Consider the following 25,007-nt stretch of genomic DNA (forward strand, 5'->3'; position numbering starts at 1 on the left):
ACATAATTAGCTTCATACTTTACGTCTGTCAACTTTTTAACAAAGACCGAGAAACTGTCTAACACAGATGTGTGGTGTCCGAACAATAATGCCGCGATGATGTGTTGAGAAGAAACCCCGCTTGACACTGTTCTTGATCATAAAAGTTTATTAAATCAAAGAGTTCAGCATCAATTACAAGCTCTGCAGCAGCTTGGAGAGTGACCCAGCCCGATGACCACTCTGTCTCTCTGTACATCAAACATAGCTTATATAGGATATGTTTAGGTATCTGTTAGGTACCATAGAGGGGTTTGAGTCTGCAAAATAAAAGGTCAAACCCATAGAAGGGTACAGTGCTATTCTGAGGTAACAAAACAAGGGGTTAGAGGTCAAATTCCATAGAAGTCCCTCCATAACCACCAATCACCGCTCTCCCCATAGAAGGTCACTGACCCTCTGTCCTGCTGCTACAGTGCTATTTTGAACTGTTATGAGTCAAATGCATAAGTATTAGATACTACAGATGCCCATCTTTTATACAAATGAATGAGCTGGTAAAGTTTTATGTCAATCTAGGACATAGAAGTGCTCTAACTGTTTTTCCCCAACTCTGTCAGGGGGGAATTTTATGGAAATTTTAAAGCATTTACAGAACCAGGGTCAACTGAAATAGCTTCTCCCACTTAACAAATCCATTAGCACTTCACACAAAGTACTACTAAGGCTGACGGGATTGTCATCGTTTCTGCATGTATTTGGTCAACGTAGGATTCATCCTGTGGGGATCACGAACAACTGTTTAAAATTTCATATCATTTCAGTCAAGAGTCAGGGAGATATTTCAGCCTGCACAAAAATGGTGGACTGACTGACTGACATTACCACCCCAGTTAAAAAATAAACCACCAAACAAAGAAATGGACCCAGACAGGCAAGGTGTGTCACTGTGTATGGGTCTTACTGACTCATTGACTGCATGACACATTGCACAGAAAGTATATTTGTGACAGTTTCAATGCTATCCAATGGAGGACCTTTGAAGTGCTACAAAATTACTCAAAAATAAACCTTCCGTAAAAAAAATGGTCCCATGAAAATGTCTTTTAAAACAATCCCTTTAACTGAGATAAGTGATAGTAATTCTAGCAGTTTTAGTTTATTATTTTTGCTTCAGTGAAAGCTGTTAAATTGTTGTTGCATTACTTGATTTCAGTATTGTTAGGGGCATTTTAGAAAACCACTAACATTTTTCATCTAACTGGTGTCTTGGCAAAGCCTTAAGTCCAATACAGAACTAATGTAAACTGTGTTTATCATTTGATCAGTAAATTATCTGACTGTAGGGCATCCATTAAAACATCATGGTTTACTTTTAACAATTAAACCGGACAAGTCTGCATATTGTTGTTGCTTTGTTAAATTTGTTATTTGATATAAAGTTGGATGCTGGTTGGATAGCAGCAGCATGCTTAAGTCAGTAGAAGCTCCATTCGATGATGATTGATGATAAATTAAGTGATTGCATTGTTTCCTCTAACAACATACATGAAAACAAGTTTATTGATTAGTAAAGGTCCAGTGTTCCATAATAAAAGTACAATTTGTCGCAGTTTATTTATCCCAGCGTACATTCACAGCCTGGCAATTGTAGTCTTTCTTGTTATATGTTATATGAATATTTTAAGTACTTTTCTTATTTTGAGATACAGCATGGTGCGTTGGTGCAATGTGTGCCAGCTCCCTTTACATGTTTTTTTGTGGATTCTGTGAACAGATGCATGGGTTTAGAGTACAGTAGGAGCAGACCTAGAAACTCTCCTGGCATATTGCCAGGTTGGTTAACTTCACCCCATCCCAGCTGTGATAGAATATCAGATGGGACAAAGCCCAACAGCCTTCATCAAGTCAACTAAATGCCAGGCACATAGGAAGAGACATGACACGTACACTGACCTCAGCACCAGTCAAGAGTGCAATGTTTGTACCAGGGGCTTGTTTGTGATAATAATGATACATTTTGAGGTTATGGCGCAAACTGCTATACAACTAACTGGAGGATGTATGGAAGTAATTTAATGTGGTGGCTTAGATTGGCTTTAACGATGACCATCGCTGCATGGCTTTTTCCGGGGCGGGGGGTTGAAATGTTAAGGAATTTGATACTCGGGACCAATGTATTATTTTTATCTTATTTAACAATATTAATCTGAAAAAGGAAATTTACTTTGTTAAGTTTACTAAAATACACAAAGACAAAACAACATACCAAAAAAAGGGGAGGGGGGTGGTATTAAACCAAGCTTTCACAGGATTAGACATTAATCTATTTTGGCGATAATGAAAAAAATAATCTTCCAAGCACCGACCTGAATATACAAACCTCCAAAACTCAGTTTTCAAGCACAAACTAGACCTCAACTCACAAGCACTTCCTCGCAACTACATTTCTGAAAAGTTTAATAATAGTAATATAATAATGTCACTACCCAACAGCTCTGTACATGGCAAATATGTGCAGTGTCTCCTACAGTTCAAAACACTGAAAGAAACAAACCAAAAAAGGGATTGCGCAGCTTGCACACTGTATACACACAGACACACAGACATGCACACACAGACTGTGGTGGACTCCTGTTCTCTGGCAGCTTACGTCCCCTCATGTTGCTGACAGCTTCTTTTGGAGGTGGGAGACCTCGTGTAATTAGGAGACCAACCGCCTGCCATGACACCTGTCTATCAGAAGCCAAGTCCCCCTGATGTCTCCCCCCCCAGCACACACACATCATCATCATCATCATCATCATCATCATCATCATCATCATTATCATCATCATCATCATCATCATCACGCCTCCAACCTCGTTTTCTCCTCACTGGCCCCTGAATGGCTGCCGTCTGCTTTCCCTGGCGCAGTGCCCCCGGTGGCAGCACGTACGTGGTGTATTCCTGTGTACTAGTACCTAGGGGAGGTAATTATCGAGATGAGCAGCATGAGGGAGGAGGGACTAGTGTGTGTGTGTGTGTGTGTGTGTATGTGTGGAAAGGAGGTATCATGACCATGTTGTGTATCTGAATGCCCAAACTTAGATGTGGCCCGTCAGGGTTGTTCACCACGCTAAGCATGAGGAGATTTGTGTTTATATTTCCTTCATTTCTTTTTAGGTCATTTCAGCCTCTTTCTGACTTTCTGACTTACAGTGTTGTTCCTTTTCTTTTGTCCCTCATTCCATTAATTTCTGTTTCAACCTACTCTGAACCCCTCTCTCCATCATTCCTTTATTTGAAAATTCCACCTGAATTGTGCCATTAAATGAGATGTTCTATTACGCCTCCTTCCACAGGGCTTTGCGGTTTCAACATTTGACTCACCAATCAAGTTTAATGAATCTCCACCACACTCCAAATGACACAGGTTGGCACGAGTTGCATTACATCCAACTATCTCTTATCCTACCCTTATGAATTGGCATCAAGTGGCTTCACCAAGATTAGGTAATGCCTGAGCCATGGAGAGACTGAAATGGCAGAAAGGGAATAAGAGACTAGTGATTATTCTCATCTTATGGGTGCTCAGAGTCAGGGACGTGGGTTTATGATGCTTCTCGAGCGAACGAGGGAAGAGATGTGAACCTTTTTTGAATAAGTGGAATTACACTCATTTCTGGGCCAAAGGGTCAACAAAGGAAGCAAATACTGTGATGCCCGAGGAACATGGCTCAACTAATGTTAATGACCACATTAGACACCCCAGGTAGGCTTGTCTTAACACGACCTATCGCTATGTTATCGTAGGTCTCCAGATTGAATCCATACACATGATAAATCTTTGAAAACTTAAGGTCATTGGTGTGATTAATTTTTCTCCACAGGGGCTGATGATGTGGTGATAATAGAGCAGGTTTGTGGTCTTCGGTCAGTGGTCCTGACGGAGAGAGATATAACCTTTGTCTCAGGGACGGCAGATATACGAGCCGGGCGAGTGCCAAGGATTATACACCGAGGTCCTCGCCAGGGAGATGGAGAGGGGAGAAAAAAGCCTGTGACCGTAGAATAATTTCAGCCTCTCTCCCTCCCTCGAGACCACACGCTGTCTGAGCAAACCACCACTACCCCTCCACCCCCACTTCGCCTCCTTCCCTCCACCTCTCCCGCCAATCCCCTAACTGCCTGCTGATGCCGGATGTCTCTTCTTCTCCTCCTCAACGTAGTGGGGAGAGAGGCGGGGAGGTGGTTGTGGGGGGCTGTAGGTGGTGGAAGGGAGAGAGACAGAAGCTATAGTCAGGTTCCTGTGCTGCTGCAGCTAAGTGCTGCAGCAAATCATCCCCGCATTAGGAATATGGGCAATTAGCACTGTGGCACATCCCTCCAGACACACTCGCGCCTACACGCCCGCGCACACGTGCACATGCACACATGCACTAACAAAAATATGACTCTCCATATCAGCAACCAGATGTTAAAAAAACATCTATGTGGATCTGTTTTATGTGAGAAGGGTATGTGGCCACTTGTAAAGTAACACTTATATTTTATTATATTTTTAGTTTCTACATGATATGATGGCAAAAATTATCACTGGATTTTTAGCTTTCATTGATATTTTACAACGGCACTCACATCAAACATAACTACAGCTGTAAAAGGCCTTTAAATAAGGCAGTTCAAATCACAGAGAGCGTGCGTACCACTTTTGATAAACATCCCCAAACAATAAATCCATCTTTAGCTGTCAGGTGTACGCAAGAGGATGCAAAGCAGGAGTTGCCGTTCCACCTTAAGAAAGGTACCTTAAAAGATTATCTCGGTTATTTCACCGCCACTGAGCCGGCACTAATAGTCCAAGGCAGATATTGAAGAGCAGCGCAGGGCCGCAGAGATCTATTAGAAATTCCCATCTACGCGCCTCATACATATTGATTTCTGACACCAAGCAGCAATGAAAGGCCCAGGGGAATAATATATTTAGCAGGGTTTGCAGTGAGGAGGTCACAGAGTGCATAAAGATTAGCTGCACAGACCCCTGACAGGACGATGTGTGAGCCCAAATTGTAGACAGACGGGCACGCACTTATGCACATAGTCAGGCACACAAACATGCACACACGCACACATATATATATTCATACTGTATATACTCACACATTCCAAGAGGAAAGCTTTTGTGCATCTTCATGACGTTGGAACAAGGCAAACTGAGGCCGCTCTGCTTTTTGTTCTTACCCCTCACTGGACAAAAAAGACAACAAGAAAAACACATGCTTAGACCTCAAACCTCAACAGTTGGAAATCTTCTTTTTTATTTATACAATCCAACCTTTTGTCTGTTTGTGAAAAAGAATCCACTGTTAAATGGTTGAGCCAATATTCAACACTGTGTTCAGAATTATCTTATGCTTCCTATCAAAAACAAGGGCTTCCAGTGCTGCCTGTTTACTACTTGGTCTGCTGAAATGCATGCAGTGGAGTTAGTCAAGGGTAGAGCATACATATAAAGATATAAACAGACACACCTGTACAGTTTAATGCCATCCAATAAAATGTTCCTGCAATGTACAGTATTTTACCTTTTGTGAGGCTTTTTAATGGGAAACTGAGGTTTCTCACTAGTTTGGTAATAGTTTAGCAATTGTGACCATCAGATCTATCGGTTGTAACAAGGACATCACTGAAAATAGTTCCAACAGGGCAACATGTGCCGTCATACAGGTCAAAAAGAGCTCACGGTTTCCCTGATTGGCTACAACTTTATTTAGAGGTCAAATCGAAAGCGTATTGCAATGTTGCACTTACACGATACTGAGTTAACTTCACCATCAGAAAACCAGCCAAGACGATGTGTTGTTGTTTTTTTGATCCAGTGTTGGTGTTATTTTTAATATTACTGGGGTTATTTACCCAAACTAAATGGTATGGTTGTGAACTGTTATAATCTTCTCTAATTATACTCTCTTTTTAAACATACTGCTTATTGATAATATGTGTAACTTTTGCGTTTTGAATGTCATATGTTCACCAAGTACAGTGTGCTATATTGAACCAAACTGAATCAAATCAGAATCAGAAGAATCAGAAGGAGCTTTATTGCCAAGTAGTGTTTAACACATTTGTTTTGGTGATAAGGTGCTACACGTAGACAAACATTCAGTTGACATAAATAAATGTAGAAATATATAAATATGGAATAGACAATGTTTATATATTTCTACATTGAATAATTTGGACCTAGTGGTCTTTACTGTGTAGTAATCCATCATTTCAGGAAAAGCAAGAGTGCGCACAACTAGTTGAGTGAACTCAACTAGGATGTTGGCTTGTAAGCTGTGGTGGATGTTTAATGGACTGTTAGGGTTGTAATCTAACTGTTTGCCTTTGTTTTCGCCTCCAAACAAATTCAACCTTTATGAGTGTCTGACTGCATGTAATTGTTGCCCTGTTTCGCCTTTTTTTTTTTTGCATTCCATGATCTTAGCAGTTGCTGTGGTGAGTACATTTTTATCATGACTGATAGAATGGATGGCCAGAGCAAGAAAAAAACAGTTAATTTGTAATAAACTGTAAGTATTTCACTCATGTTTATTTTTTGCACTGAGAGGTGATGGCTCAACTCCATGGTCCTTTTGGAGGCTATATTTTTCTTTTTATTTGTGCATAACTTTGTCTACTATATCCTCTTCAGTCCAGCATTTTGCAGTCTTGGTTGGAGTCCTGCATTGTTGGATTGAAGGTGGTGGTGGTGTGGTGGCGGTGACCGGAGTGATTCTGTGATGAGCTTGTCCAGGGGAAAGGGTAATTGCTTCAAAAGGGATCAGACCGCCGAGAGCGAGGCTGCGACCAGTGAGAGGGAGGGCTCGACTCCTCCGCGAAAGCACTTAACACCGCCTCCCCATCCATCCATCCTCCACACCCCTCCCTCCTCTCACCTAGCTTCTAGCTCCTGTATGCCCAATGCCATCGCCATCACTGCCTCCCCTTTTTTTTTGTTCTGCCCTCCTCCTTCCTCTCCTGCTTCAAAGCACCACTCGGCAGCCTCTTCAGAAATTACAATCGCTCAGGGTTTAGGCAATTTGACCAAATGCAGGGCCTGCATGTAAGGATTGCGAAGGGGAGGAGGGGGCGGTTAGGACTGCAAGGAAAGCCTTTGGGGGGATTGGAATGAAATTACCAATTCAGTGACTGAAGCAACGCACGACAGTGGCAAACCATGGACATAAAATGAGGATTATCTGATTTTAGGAGGGGGCGAAAAGTCCCATAAAGAGTCCCAAGTCGGCAAGAATTAACGCCCACAAATTTGCTTTGACAATTGTCTAAACCAAAATAGATTTTTTTGCCAAACCTACTCATTGTTTTGGTGAGAATAATGTTCTTTAAGCATCTTAGTCATCTTCAAATCACAGCGAGTGTATCATTGTAGTAGAACTGTTACCGGGAAGTGAGTAGGCAGAGAAAAAATATGTCTCTGGCTGATGACATTTGCTCATTTCAGGAAGAAATACAAAACAAAGACAGAGCTGATTTCATACACTGCCTCCCTACATTACCAAAGAGTTTCCACAATTCAAAAAATTATGGAAACAGGCGGGGGCAAGATGGGAAAAAAATGATAAATGCCGATTTTACAGTGTTAAAAACACTGGATACAATTCCACGCAAAGAGATGTAATATACAGTACCATGGGTCATACATGCCTTGAGGAAAACTCCGCCCCTGTGCCATTTGAAACAGTGGAGAAGGTATTCAGCGAAAATACCTGATTTCCCACTCCATCATGGAGTTGGAATGTATGGCTCTGGGCTGACAGTCCATTTCAGAGTGTTCTGTCTCACTTTGGTTTAGTATAAAACCAGAAAGGAAAAATGCTTAAATCACACATGTGTAACCCCATCTAAGTATAGTCTTTCTTGCCGATTATTGGAGAAAGAAGATCACAGACGTGTTTGCAATTTCTGGCTCAGATTAAATGTCTTTACATTGATACATGCTTGGAATTAAATACCTTAAAATCAGCTCTTGCAGACTGTAGAGTTGTTAGACGCACCAAGCAAAACCTATAATACATTTTTGTCACTTGTCATTACCTGCCAAGGCAAAGTATGACAGGCTGATGAGGCCGGCCGTCACACCTTGATGACAAGACTCACAGTTTGGATGACGTGACAAACAAGCATAAACTAATCCTAATGCAAACCAGTGAATGTGATGAATCACAATCATTCTCCGTGCTGTGATGAATGACGATGATGCTAACTACGTCCATTCATCAACCCAACATCAGTTATCCTAAGGTGGCTTAATGTTTCATCCACTCAGACCTCAGACATAGCGGACAGCCATCCCTCAAAGCCGACAGGGAGAGCTCCACACACATTTCAATCTTGTCTTGTCATCTCCCCCTCAGGCGCAGACACCTCCCTCAAAATCATCATTTTTATCAGCCCCAGTAAACCTTGGACCCTAGACAGCATTGAAGATGCAGATTTTATGGACTAGAGAAAAATAAAAAAAATCAGTCCAGGTGAGAGAACCTGGTCTGTTTGTTTGTGTGCATGTGTCTTTGTGTGACTCTTTGTGTGTTTTGTGTGTGTTTTCTGGTGGGAGCTGCAATGGAGACAGCCAAGACAGGGCTGAAGGGGTAGTTGACAGGAGGTCTTCCAGCGTGTTGGTTACAGTAAATTAGCATTCGAGCTGCACCGCACATTTAGCACTTTGCGATTGGGTTCAGCAGAGGCCTCGCCCAGACTGTCCCTGGGGGAAACATCGGCAGCAGTACAGCAGCACGATGGGCGGGACCAGGCTGTCAAAATTAGATAATAAAGCACCACGGTGCTGGCGGATAAATGCGTGTGAGAGGGCATCCATCTTGCAAGCGTGTTGCTGAAGAGGATGCTGCTAAATGACAGTGAGGGCTGGTGTGTGTGTGTATGTGTGTGTGTGTGTGTGTGTGTGTAAAATGACTGTGGAGAACCCATGGGAAACCAACTTTTTATCCCAGTTCAACTTAGCCCTCTTTAAAATCTCATATAAGGAATTATGATCCGATGTTTATGTAACAAGGAAGGAGGACAAGAAAGAGGTAGGAAAAATGTAGAATAAGAAGACCAAAGAGGTGGAAGAGAAGAAAAGGAAAGACAAGGGAAGAGCGATGTGGAGAGAGAGATGGAGTAAGGAAATTAAATGTCGGCCGGGCACTTAACCTTTCCCTAATAATGTGTGGCCTGCTGAACCAGCATGAGTCCCTGATGTTTTATCAATACTCCTAATTAATGTGCAGCTGCCATATTTTTGACAGTATTTATACAATATGGCTGAGTAAGCCAATCGATAAAATCAGTATTCATATTCTATATACCTTTCCCTTAAAATGTGCATGTACTTACCACTTCAGTAGTTGTGGCAAAGTTAAAGGATAAGTATGGTGGTATTCTATATTTTTCTTATCTTTAACAAATCACATTAAGAGACCAAAATCAAAATTGATCCTGCTAACAAATATTGTCTGTTTAGCTCAAGTCTTAGCTTGTTTACTTATACCTCTATGCTACCAAAAACCATAGAAATGACATAAATGAGGCACACCATTGCACTGGGTAACATGTTCCTTCATTACAATTAACTGTAGTTATTATTATTATTATTATTATTATTTTGAGTCATTCCCACATACACAAGGCTGCTGCCTTAAATACTCACGAGAGCACTTTATGTTTATTAAATCCACAGGTAAAATAGCTCCCAGCTAATTCACAATTTACTTCAATCTACTTCTGACATTAGCATAAAACCACAGTGTGCGTTTTACAAAATAATTTAGCCTTTTTTTCCAAATACAAATGTACAGTGGGATTGAGTGCCAAGTCAGAAACTATTGAGAAAGAGACTAAAACATTGTTGTTTTCTGTCTTTTCATGGGATTTGTTGACTACAGTATAAATACAGATTATCACCAGCCTTATTCTTTAAATAAGCAATGAGTGGCTGAAATGTTGGTGTATTTCTAGACAGGTTCTATCTACCAACAACATTAAACACTGACTTAAGAACAGCTCCAGTAAGAAAACCTTCCATTTTTATCTCCAGCTTTTTGTCTTCACAGTCCCTTCATCCCAACAAATGCTTTGGAAAGCAGGTTTGAGTCCATTTGTCCAAATCTGAGAAAGCACTAGACTTTATAGTGCTTCATGTGTATCTAGCCCAGAGAGACACTTTACAAATAGAGATATCTTTCATTTAATCATCCGTCATTCATTCTCCTTGGTGTACATTGTGCTTGCCATTGTGAGCGGCACTGCTGCTTCTTGATTAATGGCTTTTTTAGATAGGTGCTGCTAATGGCTCTTTAATTGCTCAGACGTCCTCTCTAAGCTTCCAGGATTTCTACTCCTGTTCTTCACAGTGTAGGAAATAAGCAGTTTATATGGCGTGGCATGGCTCCTCTTTGCCAGGTATGCCCTTATGTCAGAGCGGTGAGAACTTGTGGTTCACAGACTCATATATTTCCACACAAATGCAGACACACACTGAACTGATTTTGCGAAAGCTCAGCCTCTAGCCAGTAGGAATCCTGTATCTATGCCCATGTTTGGAGGGAATATGCAGCAGGCCCTTTGTTGTGTTTTTTACCGCAAAGTTTATCTTATCTGGAGGTTCATTGCTGTCATAAAGCAGAGAGCAGGGAGAAGCATGCAGGGCATGGTGGTCATCTATCACCAGCGCAGACTCGAAACTACTACCTCCATAGAATCAAACACAACAATAACAGCAACAAAAAAACTATAACAAAGATTTTCTGGTATTAAAAGGATACTATAAGAGACACAACAAAAGTGTAAGCAATAATCAACCAAAAATGTAATTATGAGAAACATATCAGGGCAAAATGTCACGTAACATGCTAATCTACAGGTTTTGCAGCACCATAGCAGCACGATTCACCCTCCTCTTCTGGTATCGACTGCTATGTGGAGATATATTGGAAATCACTTAAGTAGAGGCTTGAGGTATCTGGTGTATACAACTGCTGCAAACAAGCTCAGTGAGTGATCAGACACGTGAAGGGCTCCATCATAATCTGGACAGACACAACTAATTTATACTGATCTGTATTCCAAGTTGATCAAGGATATTTTATTTGCCGCAAGCTATTTCTAGTATAGTCACCATTACATTTTTTTTATACTTGTACTGAACCAGAAGAAGTGATTGTGCGTCTGGAATAAGAAGAGAACACACTCATGTACATATTTTAAACTTTAATGTGTCTGTTTACCTGTCTTTATATGCAAACTACAAAAAAAAAACAGGCAAGCTGTGCAGCTATCAATTAGAAACCTTTGGGAAAACGTCAGTGGTGGTTCTGGGTGTACGAAAGTCACACTGATAGGAAATAACTTTGGCTGTGTCACTACTAGCATTGTGGCTGTAAGGTTTCTGCAGTACTTTTTCAGATGGCACTACCAAAGCTGTGAAATCTGTAAAACAGTAAAAGCCATTACAGATTACATTATTCCCAGCATTCCAGTTGAGTTTGTCACCATTGATGTGAGGGCCAATATAACAAAAGTTTAACCGCTAATGAGCCCAACTGATTCACTGCTGAATAGAACAGAATAGAATAGAAGAAAAAGCCGTGTGTGGTGTGTGTGCACATAGGTATAATGGTAGATGTGTTTTTTGTTTTGGCCAGGCATGTTCATGGCTATGGCTTGCATCTTCGGGTTTCTTCCTCTAATGCTCTGTGCAACTAAGAGTGATAAGTTTTCATCCGAGTTTTTTAACTCTACACACATCACTTATGGCACAGGCTGTTTTACCTGGTTTTTAAGGTCTTCTTATTGTGGAGTTAATGTGGCTAAACAATAACAGCTATGGTATCTTGGTTTGCGTGTCACTGCTGTTTCGAAACCAGTATATTAGACAGTAATGTAAGACGATAAATCTATGGACATTAAACTTGCAATAGATGTTCTGAAGGTTGTAGCAAACACCTAAACACTAGCTAAGAACTTATCACTTCTAGTAGTTTTAAGCGGCATTCAGGAATGCTCGGGCCAATGTAAATGTCATTTAATCCAGTTGTTTCTTTAAGCAGGTCACCCCTCGCTCAAGAACTCCATATAACGATATCGTGTCTGTCAAGTCCATATCCAGCTGTCAAGGACACATTAATGGATACACAACTATTGTCGCATTTGTTTGCAGCATTTGTTCACAGCATTTGTTCACAGTGTTTATATTTGACATAAGTGTGACAACCTTTGAGAAATGACAAAATTTAATTTGGTTTAGAGTAACCTATCATGAAAATGTTAAGCTGCTGTAAACCTGGGGCTTCTGATCTCTAAAAAGTTTAAATAATGTAAGAACAGCCATCGTTACATCTTTCTAATTTGACACACTAACTAACTAAACACCTGGTGTCTGGCAATTAATTCCTCACACCTTTATTAACTGATAATTCCAATCACATAAAACTGCTGCAAATATCACTACAGGTTTGGGCGCACAGGTCAGCCATACAGTAGTACCCATACATAACCAGAAAAGTCAATCCAGTCTAGACTTCGCTTAGAGATAAGATCGTTTGTTATACTATACTATGAAAATAAACTCACCAATAAAAGAAGTGTGCCTTTTTCAGGACACTGTATTTCAAAGATAATTCTGTAATCATCCTAGTACATTTTTTCTTTAGGAAACTTTATTGTAAAGGGTGTAAACAATGCTTTTCATGCTTGTTTAATGAACCATAATCAATGAACATGCACCTGTGGGACTGTTGTTAAGACACTAACAGCAAACAGACGGTAGACAATTAAGGTCCCAGGTACAGAAACAAAGACACTAACTGACACTAAAGACACCTCTCAACTGACTCCAAACACCAAAAGAATCTGCGAGGACATGCCTTAGACATGCTGCAACAAGGCATGAGGACTGCACATGTGGCCAAGGCAATAAATAGCAATGTCTGTACTGTGAGACGCCAAAACAAGCGCTAAAGGGAGACAGGAACAGGAACAGCTCATTGTCCTCACAGTGGCAGAACACGTGTAACAACACCTGCACAGGATCAGTAGATCCAAACATCACACCTGGGGGACAGGTAAAGGATGGCAACAACAACTGCGCACAATCACTGTATCAGTGCTCAGACTGTCCACAATGGGCTGAGAGAAGCTGGACTAAGGACTTGTTGCCCTGTTGTAAGGCAGGTCCTTGACAGACATCACTGGCAACAACGTCGCCTATAGGCACAAACTCGCCTTCGTTGGACCTGATAGAACTGGCAAAAGTGCTCTTCACTGAAGACTGACGGTTTTGTCTCACCAAGGGTGATGATCAGACTCGCATTTATTGTCGAAGGAATGAGCTTTACATGGAGGCCTGTACTCTGGAGCGGGATCAATTTGGAGGTGGACGGTCCGTCATGGTCTAGGGCAGTGTGTCACAGCATCATTGGACTGAGCTTGTTGTCATTGCAGACAATCGCAATGATGTGAGTTACAGAGAAGACATCCTCCTCCCTCATGTGGTACCCTTCCTGCAGGCTCATCCTGACATGAACCTCCAGCATGACAGTGCCACCATCCACACTGCTTGTTCTGTGTGTGATTTCCTGCGAGACAGGAATGTCAGTGTTCTGCCATGGTCAGCAAAAAGGCTGCATCTCAATCCTATTGGGCACGTCTGGGACCTGTTGGATCGGAGGGTTGTGCCTTGGTGAAGAGTGAGGTAACGTCTCGCAGCAAGAACTGGCAAATCTGGTGCAGTTGATGAGGAAGAAATACACTGCAGCTGGTAGCCACACCAGATACTGAATGTTACTTTTGATTTTGACCTCCTTTTGTTCAGGTACCCATTTATGTTAGTCACATGTCTGTGAAACTTAATTCAGTTTTAGTTAGTTGTTGAATCTTTTTTATGTTCATACAAATATTTGCACATGTTGAGTTTGCTTAAAATAAAATCAGCTGAAAGTGAGGGGACGTTTCTTTTTTTGCTGAGTTTAAAACCAGAAAATTCATATGCTTGTCTATTGTGATAAAATTAATTTTATTAGGGACATAGCACATCCAGGAAGTTCTTGATGTCCCATCCATCATTTGAAAATTTTAGAATAGAATTTAGAACATACTTTGAGTCTATTCAATGTACAAACAATAAAGAATGTGTCCATACAATTAGTCTTTTTAATAGAACTTTGAATATGATCCTGTTGCCTACTTTTTCTGTTAAGTTACTCCTTCTATTATTGTCCTCATATATTTATTTATTTTCTGTATTTTTATATTTGTACATATTATAATTGATACCTGTACTACTGCTATTGTGCATCAAATTTGAATGCGAAATTTTTATTTCAAAATATCAATTTGTCTGGCATTGCATTTTGTTCCAATTAACATAAAACTGACTTTTGCAAAGTTTTGAGGAATTCCATTGAGATTTAGGGGTGCCACCTAACACATGAACTTTGGCGAAATTTCAAAATATGTGCAATCTTTAGTCTAATTGCCAAAAGGTTGACCTGGAAATGTTGAGTACAGTGAACTTTTAGAGTAATATGTTCTATAGGGTTATCAAAGTAAAAGTTGATTGTTTGCCCTTTGGGCAACTTGGGCATTTCTCAGAATTCAACTTTCAAGATTCTCCATTCATTTGTCCTAAAGACAAAATGAATGGAGGTCAATGGGACATGTTCACGTGGCCTTACGCTGAATTTTGTGCAGCAGTGATGGATGTCGGACACACATATATAAAGTTTAATTGACTTTATTGTTAAACACAAGGGCCGATACTGACACACTTAAAAGAACAAACCCTCTCTAGTGGCTAACTCACTGGCAACTTACAGGGCCTAATGGTAAGAGCTGACATTAACTAAACTTCAAACTTAATTGCTCAGTCTGTGCCAGAGTCTGCTCTACTGAGCAACATCACCAGGGAGAAAGAGAGAGGAAATGGAACCTGAACTCTGAACCTAGCCAGTGCATCTCCCCCCAGATATGTCCACCCAAGAGTAACCGTCCTATTCAGGAATTGGCTTGCGTTTGCAGTGGCGAAGGTTTGGCTGTTGGTTGCAGTCATGTTCAACTGCCTTTGGCAGGTGCTGCTCCTTCCTTGCCACTGCGACGAAGTTGGATGTGAGCTTGACGCCACGCTCGGCACAGTCATTGACCACGTTCATTGCACGTACATTGACCTCGCTTTTTTTGAACGCAGCATTGGTCGCCCATTCCTTCACATCGAGAGACATAAATTCTGGATCAATGTGCAGCTGGTGCATCCCAAACCAGCAATCCTTATTGGTGAGGTCAGCCAAGCTGGTGGTTGGCAAGAGGGTGGGGAACTTTGGCTAGCCAAAGCCAGTGACAAAGCGCTGCTCGGGGACGTGCAGTGGGAGATCAGCGGGCTTGTGCTCCAAGATCGCTCTGGGAAGTGCGCGTTTGTCATTATTGGGCACCTTGCTGCTGAAGAGAGCCAGGGGTAGCATCTCACCTGTCAGGTACCAGCGATGCCTCTCCAGCGCCTTGATCGCTGATGCTGCAATGCCCTCATCTACAGCCTTGTATGCCTGCAGGTGGTGGTAGAGTGTCAGGTCATTCCAGGCAGCATCCGATGTGCTGCTCCATCAAAGCCAGCTTGAGAGTATAGAACAGCTTGGCCATCCATCGTGCCTTGTGGAGCGCTCCCGGTCGTTGGAAGGTCACTGCAGTCTGCTCTTCACCATCTGCATCCAGAAACACAAGACACAGCTGCATAAACTCATGGTAGTCACCTCGCTTGTGGTCAGTGACTTCTTTTGCGCACCTGACAAGTTCAGCACGTAAATTGCCCAGGAGTGGTTACTCGGTGTTGCCAGGAATGTAGCGGGACCATTGGCTACTTGATTCTTGTGGCAACAGGTTCCATTTCTCTCTCAGACATGTGAACAAGGTAATCTCTAGCGAGCGTGATGACTCCACCTTCAGGTCTGTGAAAACCTGGTTCAGGAGGATCTCACCAATGTGGTGCGGGCACCCAGACCAAAGCAGTGGTCGGCCCAGTGAGAGCTGTATGGCAATGCAGGCTGCTGTGAGATGGCTGGTGTTTGACGCAGTGGTGTCAAATGCCATGTTGACAAGCTGTTCAGCGCAGCACAGTCCTGTGCAACTTGCATGTCAACCGGGCAATGATCACTCCACATGCCTCATTGGTCTGCTTCTTATACGCTGGGACACCAATCAGTTTCAGCCGCTCTGCATCTCCAACCACCACTGTAAGACGCTCCTCCAACTGGCGCACATTGCTGAGCATCGGTGTTAACTTCCTGTCTCAGTGTAGGGTGCACAATGGAGGTGGTGTCCACTGCTTGTGCTGTTCCTCACTGATCTCCAGCGTCTTGCTCGGTCAGCTGTTGCGTAAGATGTAGAGAGATGTGTACATTCACCGCCTGACTCTGCAACAAGGCCACGCGTGAAGGCAGCCTGTTGCATTGGTGACATCTTCAACCTTGTAGCCAGTGACACGACACTTGGTCGGCTAAGGATGTCATGTAGAATGAAGACGTTTTCCACAGCTTGTTGTTAGCATTGACTAGGTGTAATGAGCACCAAATACCTATAAATATGACTTAAATGACTTATGATAAATAAGTATACAAAGACACAACTACAGATATAATAGTAATATGTAATAATACATACCCAACACAGAAAGATCACCTCAAAAAGAAAGATCACCTCAGTTTTCTTGAGCTGTAGTATTGTTTACCTCAGATCTCCATGGCGACGATTGAGCACTGTTAACCACTTTATCCAACAAAAACAGATGTGCGGTGGCACCCCTAAATCATCATGTACTGGAAAAATATTTTGCATGTGTTGTTTCTACATATAGTGGAACACTTTTAGCACCCAGCCATATTAAAATTCAAGAACTGTGATGCACATGTAGTTGAAGGTGAAGCCCTATTATGATATATCATTTTGTTGTTCGATATTCTGTCTGTCTGCTTAAAGTGTCAGTGAAGTTTAAAACATAAGGTAATTTCCACGTCAAGGCAAGGTTTTATAAATAACTACGTATACATGGTTTTCTCATTCATTTCCATCAAAATCTAGGCAAAAGGAGAATTTGAAAAATAACATGACTTTCCATTTATCAAGCAATTCACTCTGTACAAGCCTTCATATTAGCATAGCAACATTAATAAATGAGTAAACTAATTGAATTTACAGACAATTGGACTTATCCTGATGAAGGAAGTTTATCAGTCCTCCTAAGGCAATATGGGTGAACTTTAGTCATTGAAAAGCTTGAAAAGTATTCAGAAACAAAACAAATAGAATGCAGGAGGAAAAGAAAAAAAGTTGGACAATACAAATGTCTAAACAAGCAAACACAGGAAACATTGTTCTGTTTGTATCTCATTATAATGAGTTGAATTTTACAGCTATACTAAAGACTGTTACTTTATATCTGCTCTTTGATCGCAGCAATCAATCTTTAATCATTACTAAATAAATGTTTGTTTGTTTAATGTAGACATTTTCAGTCATTTAGTCACATTATTTAGAAAAACATAATGAAACTGCCACAAGGTGATCACGTTTGGGTACGAAAGCAGTACACTCACTTGTACTGTGGGATCTCTCATCTTCACTGTCGCTTCCTGCTGAAATCACACAGCTCTGCATTGGTGTGTCTCCAATTTTACGTGGATTAGCATGACATTCCAGCAGATAGTATTACATTTAAAGTAGTTAAAGTTTAAACAGCAGACTGTACCCAACTCTGAACTAGTAAAAAATCAAGTTTGAACAAATGAGAATACGTGTACTAAACTAACATACTGTACATTTGAGTATTCCATTCATTCACTGTGCCTCCACTGCCTCGCCTGAGTGACAAGCCAACAGGTAACTTGTTACTGTAAGTTTTTTTTTAAAGTTCACAAACAGTCTTACCGTAATCCAAAACATTTCCCTCTGTAATGTTGACTCAAAAATGCTTCCACACATTACTTCTCAGATGGTTTGGTGCCATGATTATTTATTCAGCATGCCTCACTAGTTTCTCATTTTTTTATTTTTGACAAACAGTGGACATGCAACTGATCAGTGACAGTGAATTTTATAAACATCCCTCCGGTATGGCCTGTTACACGTATGCACTGTGAATTTTTGGATAACCTTTGGTTGGATCATTATACACATTCTTCACATGTGAATGGTAGTTGAATTTTGAATAAAGCGTGACACTGGAGTTATGAACTGCTTTTTTCAAAGAAAGCTGTTTCATAGCTTATCCCATTGATTAACAAGAAGTTTAATTAGAAGTCAAGATCAAAAAACACATCATTTCAATGAGGCCACTGTACAGTGGTGTTCACAACTCAGGGTCCAGCACCCATAAAGCCATTTCCAATCAAACATGTGCAAGTACACATTCCAGGTAGATTTGTTAACTGAATGTCATAATATTACTATTTACCTCATGATTGACAAGATTGGTGATAAAATGAGTGTAGCTTTAATAAATTGTCAGAGTTGTAATATCCTTCCTCATAATGTTTTAAACTACTGTGCACCTTATCCGATGAATAAGTCAAACAAAATTTCCTGCATTGTATTTTATCTTTCTTGTAGTAACAGTGGATGCTTGGGTATGTTTTAAACGGTTGTTATATTAAGTGTGAATGCCCACTTAGTAAAAGTAGACACCGTTAATTATCTCTGCCAGTCAGAGCCTGGAGGGGATCATGCATTTGGTCATGTGTGAGTATGTGTCAGCAGCTTATTTTACATACTACTGAACACTGCCCTTATATTTTTGTGCACATACATTACTGTAGCTCAAGCAACTCTCATGGTTGCGTTGCTCCACAATTTCTGGAAAAATGTTATTAACTGAGTCTATAGTAAAGCTTATACTTTCATAGTATTTGCCATTTTACAATGTGCATCACAGCATAGCAAAAGGCATTTCCAGCAATCTACTTGGCTAAAAATAAGGCTTACCTAGTCTGTTGCAGGCCACATTTTGGCCTTTGTCATAGCTCAAAGCCACAGAAAGGTTGGGTTACATCTTGAACTGCAGCATCTGCAGATTATTGTTTTTATACCTGATATGTTATGATCCACTAAAGTTATGCATGCTACGACATGATCAAATCCCCGTTTTTGTTATCTTTGCCGCCATCTTGACTGTAAGGGACCCTGGAGGCACAATTGAGTGAGATTCAACTCTTCTTTGTTTGGTAAGGGTTGTAGAGTTAGGGGAGAGGGGAGGGGTTTTATTTTGTGTGGCGTGTTACAACAAAATGTTCTAATTAAATAACAAGATTCAAATTCATAAGTTTGGATATCCTGTTTATTGTTTTGTTACCTTGTTTATACAGTTAGACAAACCCAGGACACTTTGTTCCAATACCATTAGTCAACACTATTCTATGCATCTTAAAGAAAACTTAGGCTACACTGTTCAAAACACTTTATGAAAGACTTTGCTTACATATAATGAGAACACTTACATACTATACCAAAAAAGTCTTCATTCCACTAATTTCATGCATAGACACTGGACACAGCCCTGCACTCCCTGTGCCCCGCACAATTCCAGTTAGAAATATCAGCTAACTGGAAAAATAAGTCCACACTGTGTAAGGAGGCACAATTCTATTTAAACAAGAGATTTTAGACATCAGTCTTGTTGCCACACCGCAAAATACTTTGCTTTGACAAAGTAATGCTGTAAAGCTGCAAAGATATGATTTTTTTTCTTATATGTTTCTTATATCTAATCACTGTGTTTGTTGATGATGATTTCAAAGACATTTTAAAGATATTTGCTCTAATTATATGTTTTCAATCTGTCATGATTTTGTGTATAGAAAAGACTGCAAACCTTTAACAACAAACTAGTACTTTGTGTGTAACCACAACCCTGTAAAGTAAGAGCAGCCAGCAATAAATCCTCTATTTTTCAGTGGCCACAGTGCCGATGGTCGTTCATTTCTCCATTTCCATCTTTTTTTTCTTTCTTTTTTTTGTTACAAGGAAGGTTCGGGTGGGCATATCGTTAATAACGGAATAGTGATTCATCATTTAATTATGATTTGACAAATGCTCGCGCCTTCCCCATTCTCGGCATCCTCCTCCCTTTCAATTCTCCGCTCTGCCAAACTGTCACGCACTCCCCCCGTGGGATTAATTCGAGCTGTCTGTCTTTGTGAGGCTGCCGGCGCTCTCGGGGCGGCGGGTGCACGACACTGTCAATGAACAGAGAGCCTGACACTTCCAGGGAGGCGCACACAGACGCACGCTCCCCGCTCCCCTTGTTATTGTTTTCACCTTAACCCTTTCCTGCTTGCTTTTCTGCCTGCCTGCCTGAGTGTATGTGTGTGCACCTTCCTCCCCTCCCCTCCCATCTCCTCTCCTCTGTCTCCTTCTCCTGATTTCTCCCCTAGCTTTCTTTGCCCCTGTCTCTCTCTCGCTTGTCTGTCTCTCTCCTCTTTCCTGTCTATCGCTCCCCACCCAACCTACCTCCCTCCCTCCCACCCAGCGTCTCTCCATCTCTCTCAGCCCTTATAGAGAGAGGGGCAGCAGCATCAGGAGGAAATATCACACAAAGAAAATGTTGGCTGTAGTTCCAATGGAAAGGCAGCGTGAACAGCATGGGGAAAAGTCTTGTACATCAATTAAAATATTTATCTGCTTGCATATAAAAGTTCAGAGAAAGGTTATACACATTTTAAGACTTGGTAACCAGCCACAACCTGCACAGGATGGAAACTAAAAACTCAACAGACCATTTTAGATCACGTCAAGCCTCCTGGTGGCAAGTGACGCTAATGGGTGGCCATTAAAACAAGGCATGTTTGAGTTGAACTGGAGCGCCCGTGTAGCCAAATCCAGCAGGCCTTAGCCCCAGCTGGAGAGATAAGGTTTAATACCAGGCACAGGGCCCAGTCTTATCTCCCCTACTGATAGAGAGAGCACGGAGAGGAGAGGGGAGGGAAGAGGAGGGGAGGGCAGGCGAGGAGAGAAAACAAGAGGGACAAAAACAAGTGTCTTGCAGGGACCCTGGCTGGCTGGTTGCGTGAGTGCGTCCTCCCGCCGTTGGCATAGAAACTAATCCACGTTCACATTTAGCACCTGACTCGTTTTTTTTCCCACCTCTCTCTCTCTCCACGGCCATGGTGCAGTGGGAGTTGGGGGAGGAGAGGGTATCCTTGAGCTTTCTCCCTCTCATAATGAGGCTTGTAGGAGGGAGGGGAGGGAGGACAGAGCTGGCTGGTTGGCTGACACCACTGGCCTGGAAGATCCAGCTGCGTCTCGCTGTAGGACACTGCCGCTGCTGTTCTACAGCCATTTTGCTACACCACACCTGGAGGACAGCAGACAGTATTGGAGACAGTATTGATTGATCGGGCTAAACACACATAAACTAGCTGCTGGGAAGGATGAATTGGTTCTGGCCAACGTTTGATTTTCCCCAGTGGTTTGTTAATCCTGTCATGTCTCACATACGTTACAACACACAGCGGACATTGTTAACTTAGACATAGTCTAAATACTCCACACTTTACACTCGCACATCTCATGCACATAACAAAAAAGTTATAAGTTCAGTTAAGGTGTTCACATTGCTCAACGTAACTTGATTTTCCCCAGTAGCCTGGGTTCATATTATTTCTTTCTAATCATATAAATGTCTGGAAGTATATCTGGTACATCTTCTTTATGCCATAAAGAAGCCATAAGGAGAATGGAGCGACTTGTTTGTTAATTTCTTTTCATGTTGATTAAAATGAAAAAGCTCAGCTTAATCTGCCTCTTTTAAGTGTGTTAGTTGAAACATGAAAGCTGTTTCACCTTCATGCTAAGCCAACATCTATGCCACTATGCCTTTTTTTTTTTTTCCACACAGCACTTTGGACCGTGCTCACTTCATTGTCTCTGTGGCGCAGGCACAGAATCAAAACTATATATAAAAAAAATAGAATAAAATATTTAGTATTGTACTTCTATGATATTGTCAGAAGATGGCAGTTAAAAAAGGATCAAAATGCATTTATTCTATACATTCTTCTTCCTTGTCAAAACCTGGTGCCTACATTACCCACATTGCAATTTCCATTTCTATCTACATACACCGTTGATCCTCTGGACGTTGCCATGTTGCACCGCCACGTTTCTACAGTAGCCGAAATGGACAAACTGTGCAACAGAGCACGATTTGTCATTACTTTAAATACATACAAAGAACAAGAACAAGAACAAGTAACGTTAGTAGTAGTAGTAGTAGTTGTCATGTTATGAGAAGTAAGAAAAGAAGAGAAATTTGGACAAAGGAAGGAGCACAGGTATTATTTAGAACAAGAGGGGTGAGCGGTGATGGTGCAATCATGTGGTGTCAAAATAATCAGAATCTTTATTTCCTTCTTAAATCTTTATTCCAAAAAGAGTGTATGGTACATAAAGAAGTATACAGAACTTTGATTTATGCAAAATCACATATTGCACATACATATATTGCAAACATGCAATAACAACGGTTAGTTTGCTGTCCATGCAGAGTGAACTAGATGTCTGCGTGTTGTATATGCTCTTATAATGTTAATCCACTACATCTTTGTAGCAGCACCCATGTTGATTCCACATTCCAACTTAAGAGCACATGAACATACACTGAAGTCGGAAGAACGACTTCACAACTCGGGAAATGGGACCATCCAAGGAGAACGTGAATGCACCGTGAGCCGCTGGTTACAATTCACAACCCACACCACTAGATGCCACTAATGCTTATACACTGAACCTTTAAGATAATTTATCAGACAAAAAAGGTTTGTACAATTTATTCCACGTATGCAGTAGTACTCCTCAAAACCTGTCAACAGACTTGTAACATATAGAGTATCCCTCTAATGATTGAACAAAATCACAGTTTCCAAGCTTACATTTTATTTTTAAAGATACGACAAAAAAAGTTGCTTACAATTGTTTTATTAACTGTAATTTACTATGAAGCACACCTGATATATAGCATTAACTTGACTAAGGGCACTTAAAAATCACTAGCTAATACATGGTGGGGCTACGCCGACTACAGAGAGACAATGTGGAGAACTGAATTGAAGTGTTTTCTCAAATTCCAGTGGAGAATGTTGATAGTGGAGACTGCAAGTTTTAAAAAGTCGCATTTATTGTCTCTTTTTCAATAACATACATCTAGCGAAGTCATTTCCACTGCAAACCTTCTGCTGACCGCGAGCAGTGTTCTCCATCAGAGTGAATGAAACAACAATACTCTGTAAGTACATGGGTAGACCACCGGCGCTCAATAATACAAAGTCGATAAGAGAATGAAAGCACAGGGCAATATAATTAAAGCACAATAGGTGCTGATTATGTACGATACATCCATCTAGTGTTTCGGTAATGTTATCATCAGCTGAAATCTGATTCTCTCATATAAATCGAAAACCTATGACATAGTACCAAGGTATCTGTTTACTCCTGGCATCAAGTATACACCAAGCCTGAGCAACCGTTTCAGCTTAAGAAGGATTTCAATCATAATACCGTTTTATACTTGAGGCCTATGAATTTCCAAATTAATCTGAAGGCATATGTTTTTGTTTGTAGAGAAAGGAGACAATCTTGACAGTTGCTTTCGGCCACAGTATCGTCTTTGATATTACCACTCGGGGGCACCAAACACAGAAATTCTGATTAATGTGGCTTTAATCGTGTTGCAATTGAACTTCTTAAACAATTACAATGTCCAGTAGAATAAAAATGGGTTGAAATTGGTGATTTAAACCAATAAATGTAATTGAACCAACATTTAACTTTTAACACTCTCTTGGCACACTGTTTTGTTAGTCCGTCACAAAGACGTATTTCCAAGTGAAGTCTTTAAGCTGCAATATGGCACAAAGACTCTTATTTGACAACAGCAGAATGTGACACTCGCATTAACACAGAACAACTTCATGCTGTGTATGTACATCTGCAAACATTCACACACATAAACACACCACCACAGCCTGATGGGCTTACCAAGGTGTTTATTTTCTGCTCTTGACGTGGGTTGCACTCTCACGTCAGTCCGTCCCCACCCCACTCAGTCTCTCCCTATGACATTAGTCAATGAGCTGGAAGAAGGAAGAGACGAGAAGAGGCTGCTGGAGCGCCATCTCTCTTCTACTCTCTACTCTACCCCACCTCATTTCATTTGTATGTGTGTGTGTGTGTGTGTGTGTGTGCGCTGGTACACTTGCACAATAGTCTCTTAAGGTTTTTGGAGGACGCCGTATGAGAGCAGTGTGTGAGGTACTTTCCCGTAGCTGTCCTTCAACTCCCCACTTACCTCTCAGAAGAGCTCTCTGCTTCTGCGCTGCCCATGTCACATCCATTGTCCCTAATTAGGGATTCAGGACCCGAGCCCATTCAATTAATGTGCACCCACAATGCACCACAGATTCACCCCACTCTTCACCCTTTCACCCCCTCCCCCTTTAGCCCTAAGAATCCCTTTTTGCAGCAACAGCGGTTTAGACGGGCTCAGGTAAAAAGGACATTATTGTTGAGAACACAGGAATGATTTTCAGTAAATTCGAAAGAAGCAAACTAGAGCTAGTTTGTCCAAAAAAGCTGCCATTACATGATGTTAAAATGAAAAAAGTATTATTAAAAAATAATAATCCTTATTTATAATAATAATCCTTATTTGTAGAGCACTTTTCAAAAACAAGTTACAAAGTGCTTTAACAAGTGTAAAGAATAATACAAAAAAAAGATAAGAGCATGAAAATTTAATATAAAATTAGTAAAATACAATAAAATAAAAGGGATAAAATAAAGTCAAATAAGATCGGGAAAAGCTCTCCTATAAAAGTATGTTTTAAGAAGGGACTTAAAAGAGTTCACTGACTCAGCCGACCTGATTTCCTCGGGCAGGCTGTTCCAGAGCCTCGGGGCCCTGACAGCAAACGCTCTGTCCCCTTTAGTTTTCAGTCGAGACTCTGGAACAG

General features: G+C 41.1%; 1 protein-coding gene across 1 annotated transcript in view; it reads left to right on the forward strand.

Moving 5' to 3' along the window:
* Nucleotides 1-23,231: 23,231 nt before the first annotated feature.
* cdkn2a/b (cyclin-dependent kinase inhibitor 2A/B (p15, inhibits CDK4)) overlaps nucleotides 23,232-25,007 on the forward strand; it is a 21,772-nt gene continuing 19,996 nt past the window's right edge. The window contains exon 1 of the mRNA XM_046047887.1: nucleotides 23,232-23,281. Within this exon, the coding sequence (XP_045903843.1) occupies nucleotides 23,264-23,281 (18 nt within the window). The 5' untranslated portion in view covers nucleotides 23,232-23,263. The remainder of the gene's footprint in view (nucleotides 23,282-25,007) is intronic.

This window comes from Micropterus dolomieu, linkage group LG04 (genome assembly GCF_021292245.1).
Source record: "Micropterus dolomieu isolate WLL.071019.BEF.003 ecotype Adirondacks linkage group LG04, ASM2129224v1, whole genome shotgun sequence".
Lineage (NCBI taxonomy): Eukaryota > Metazoa > Chordata > Actinopteri > Centrarchiformes > Centrarchidae > Micropterus > Micropterus dolomieu.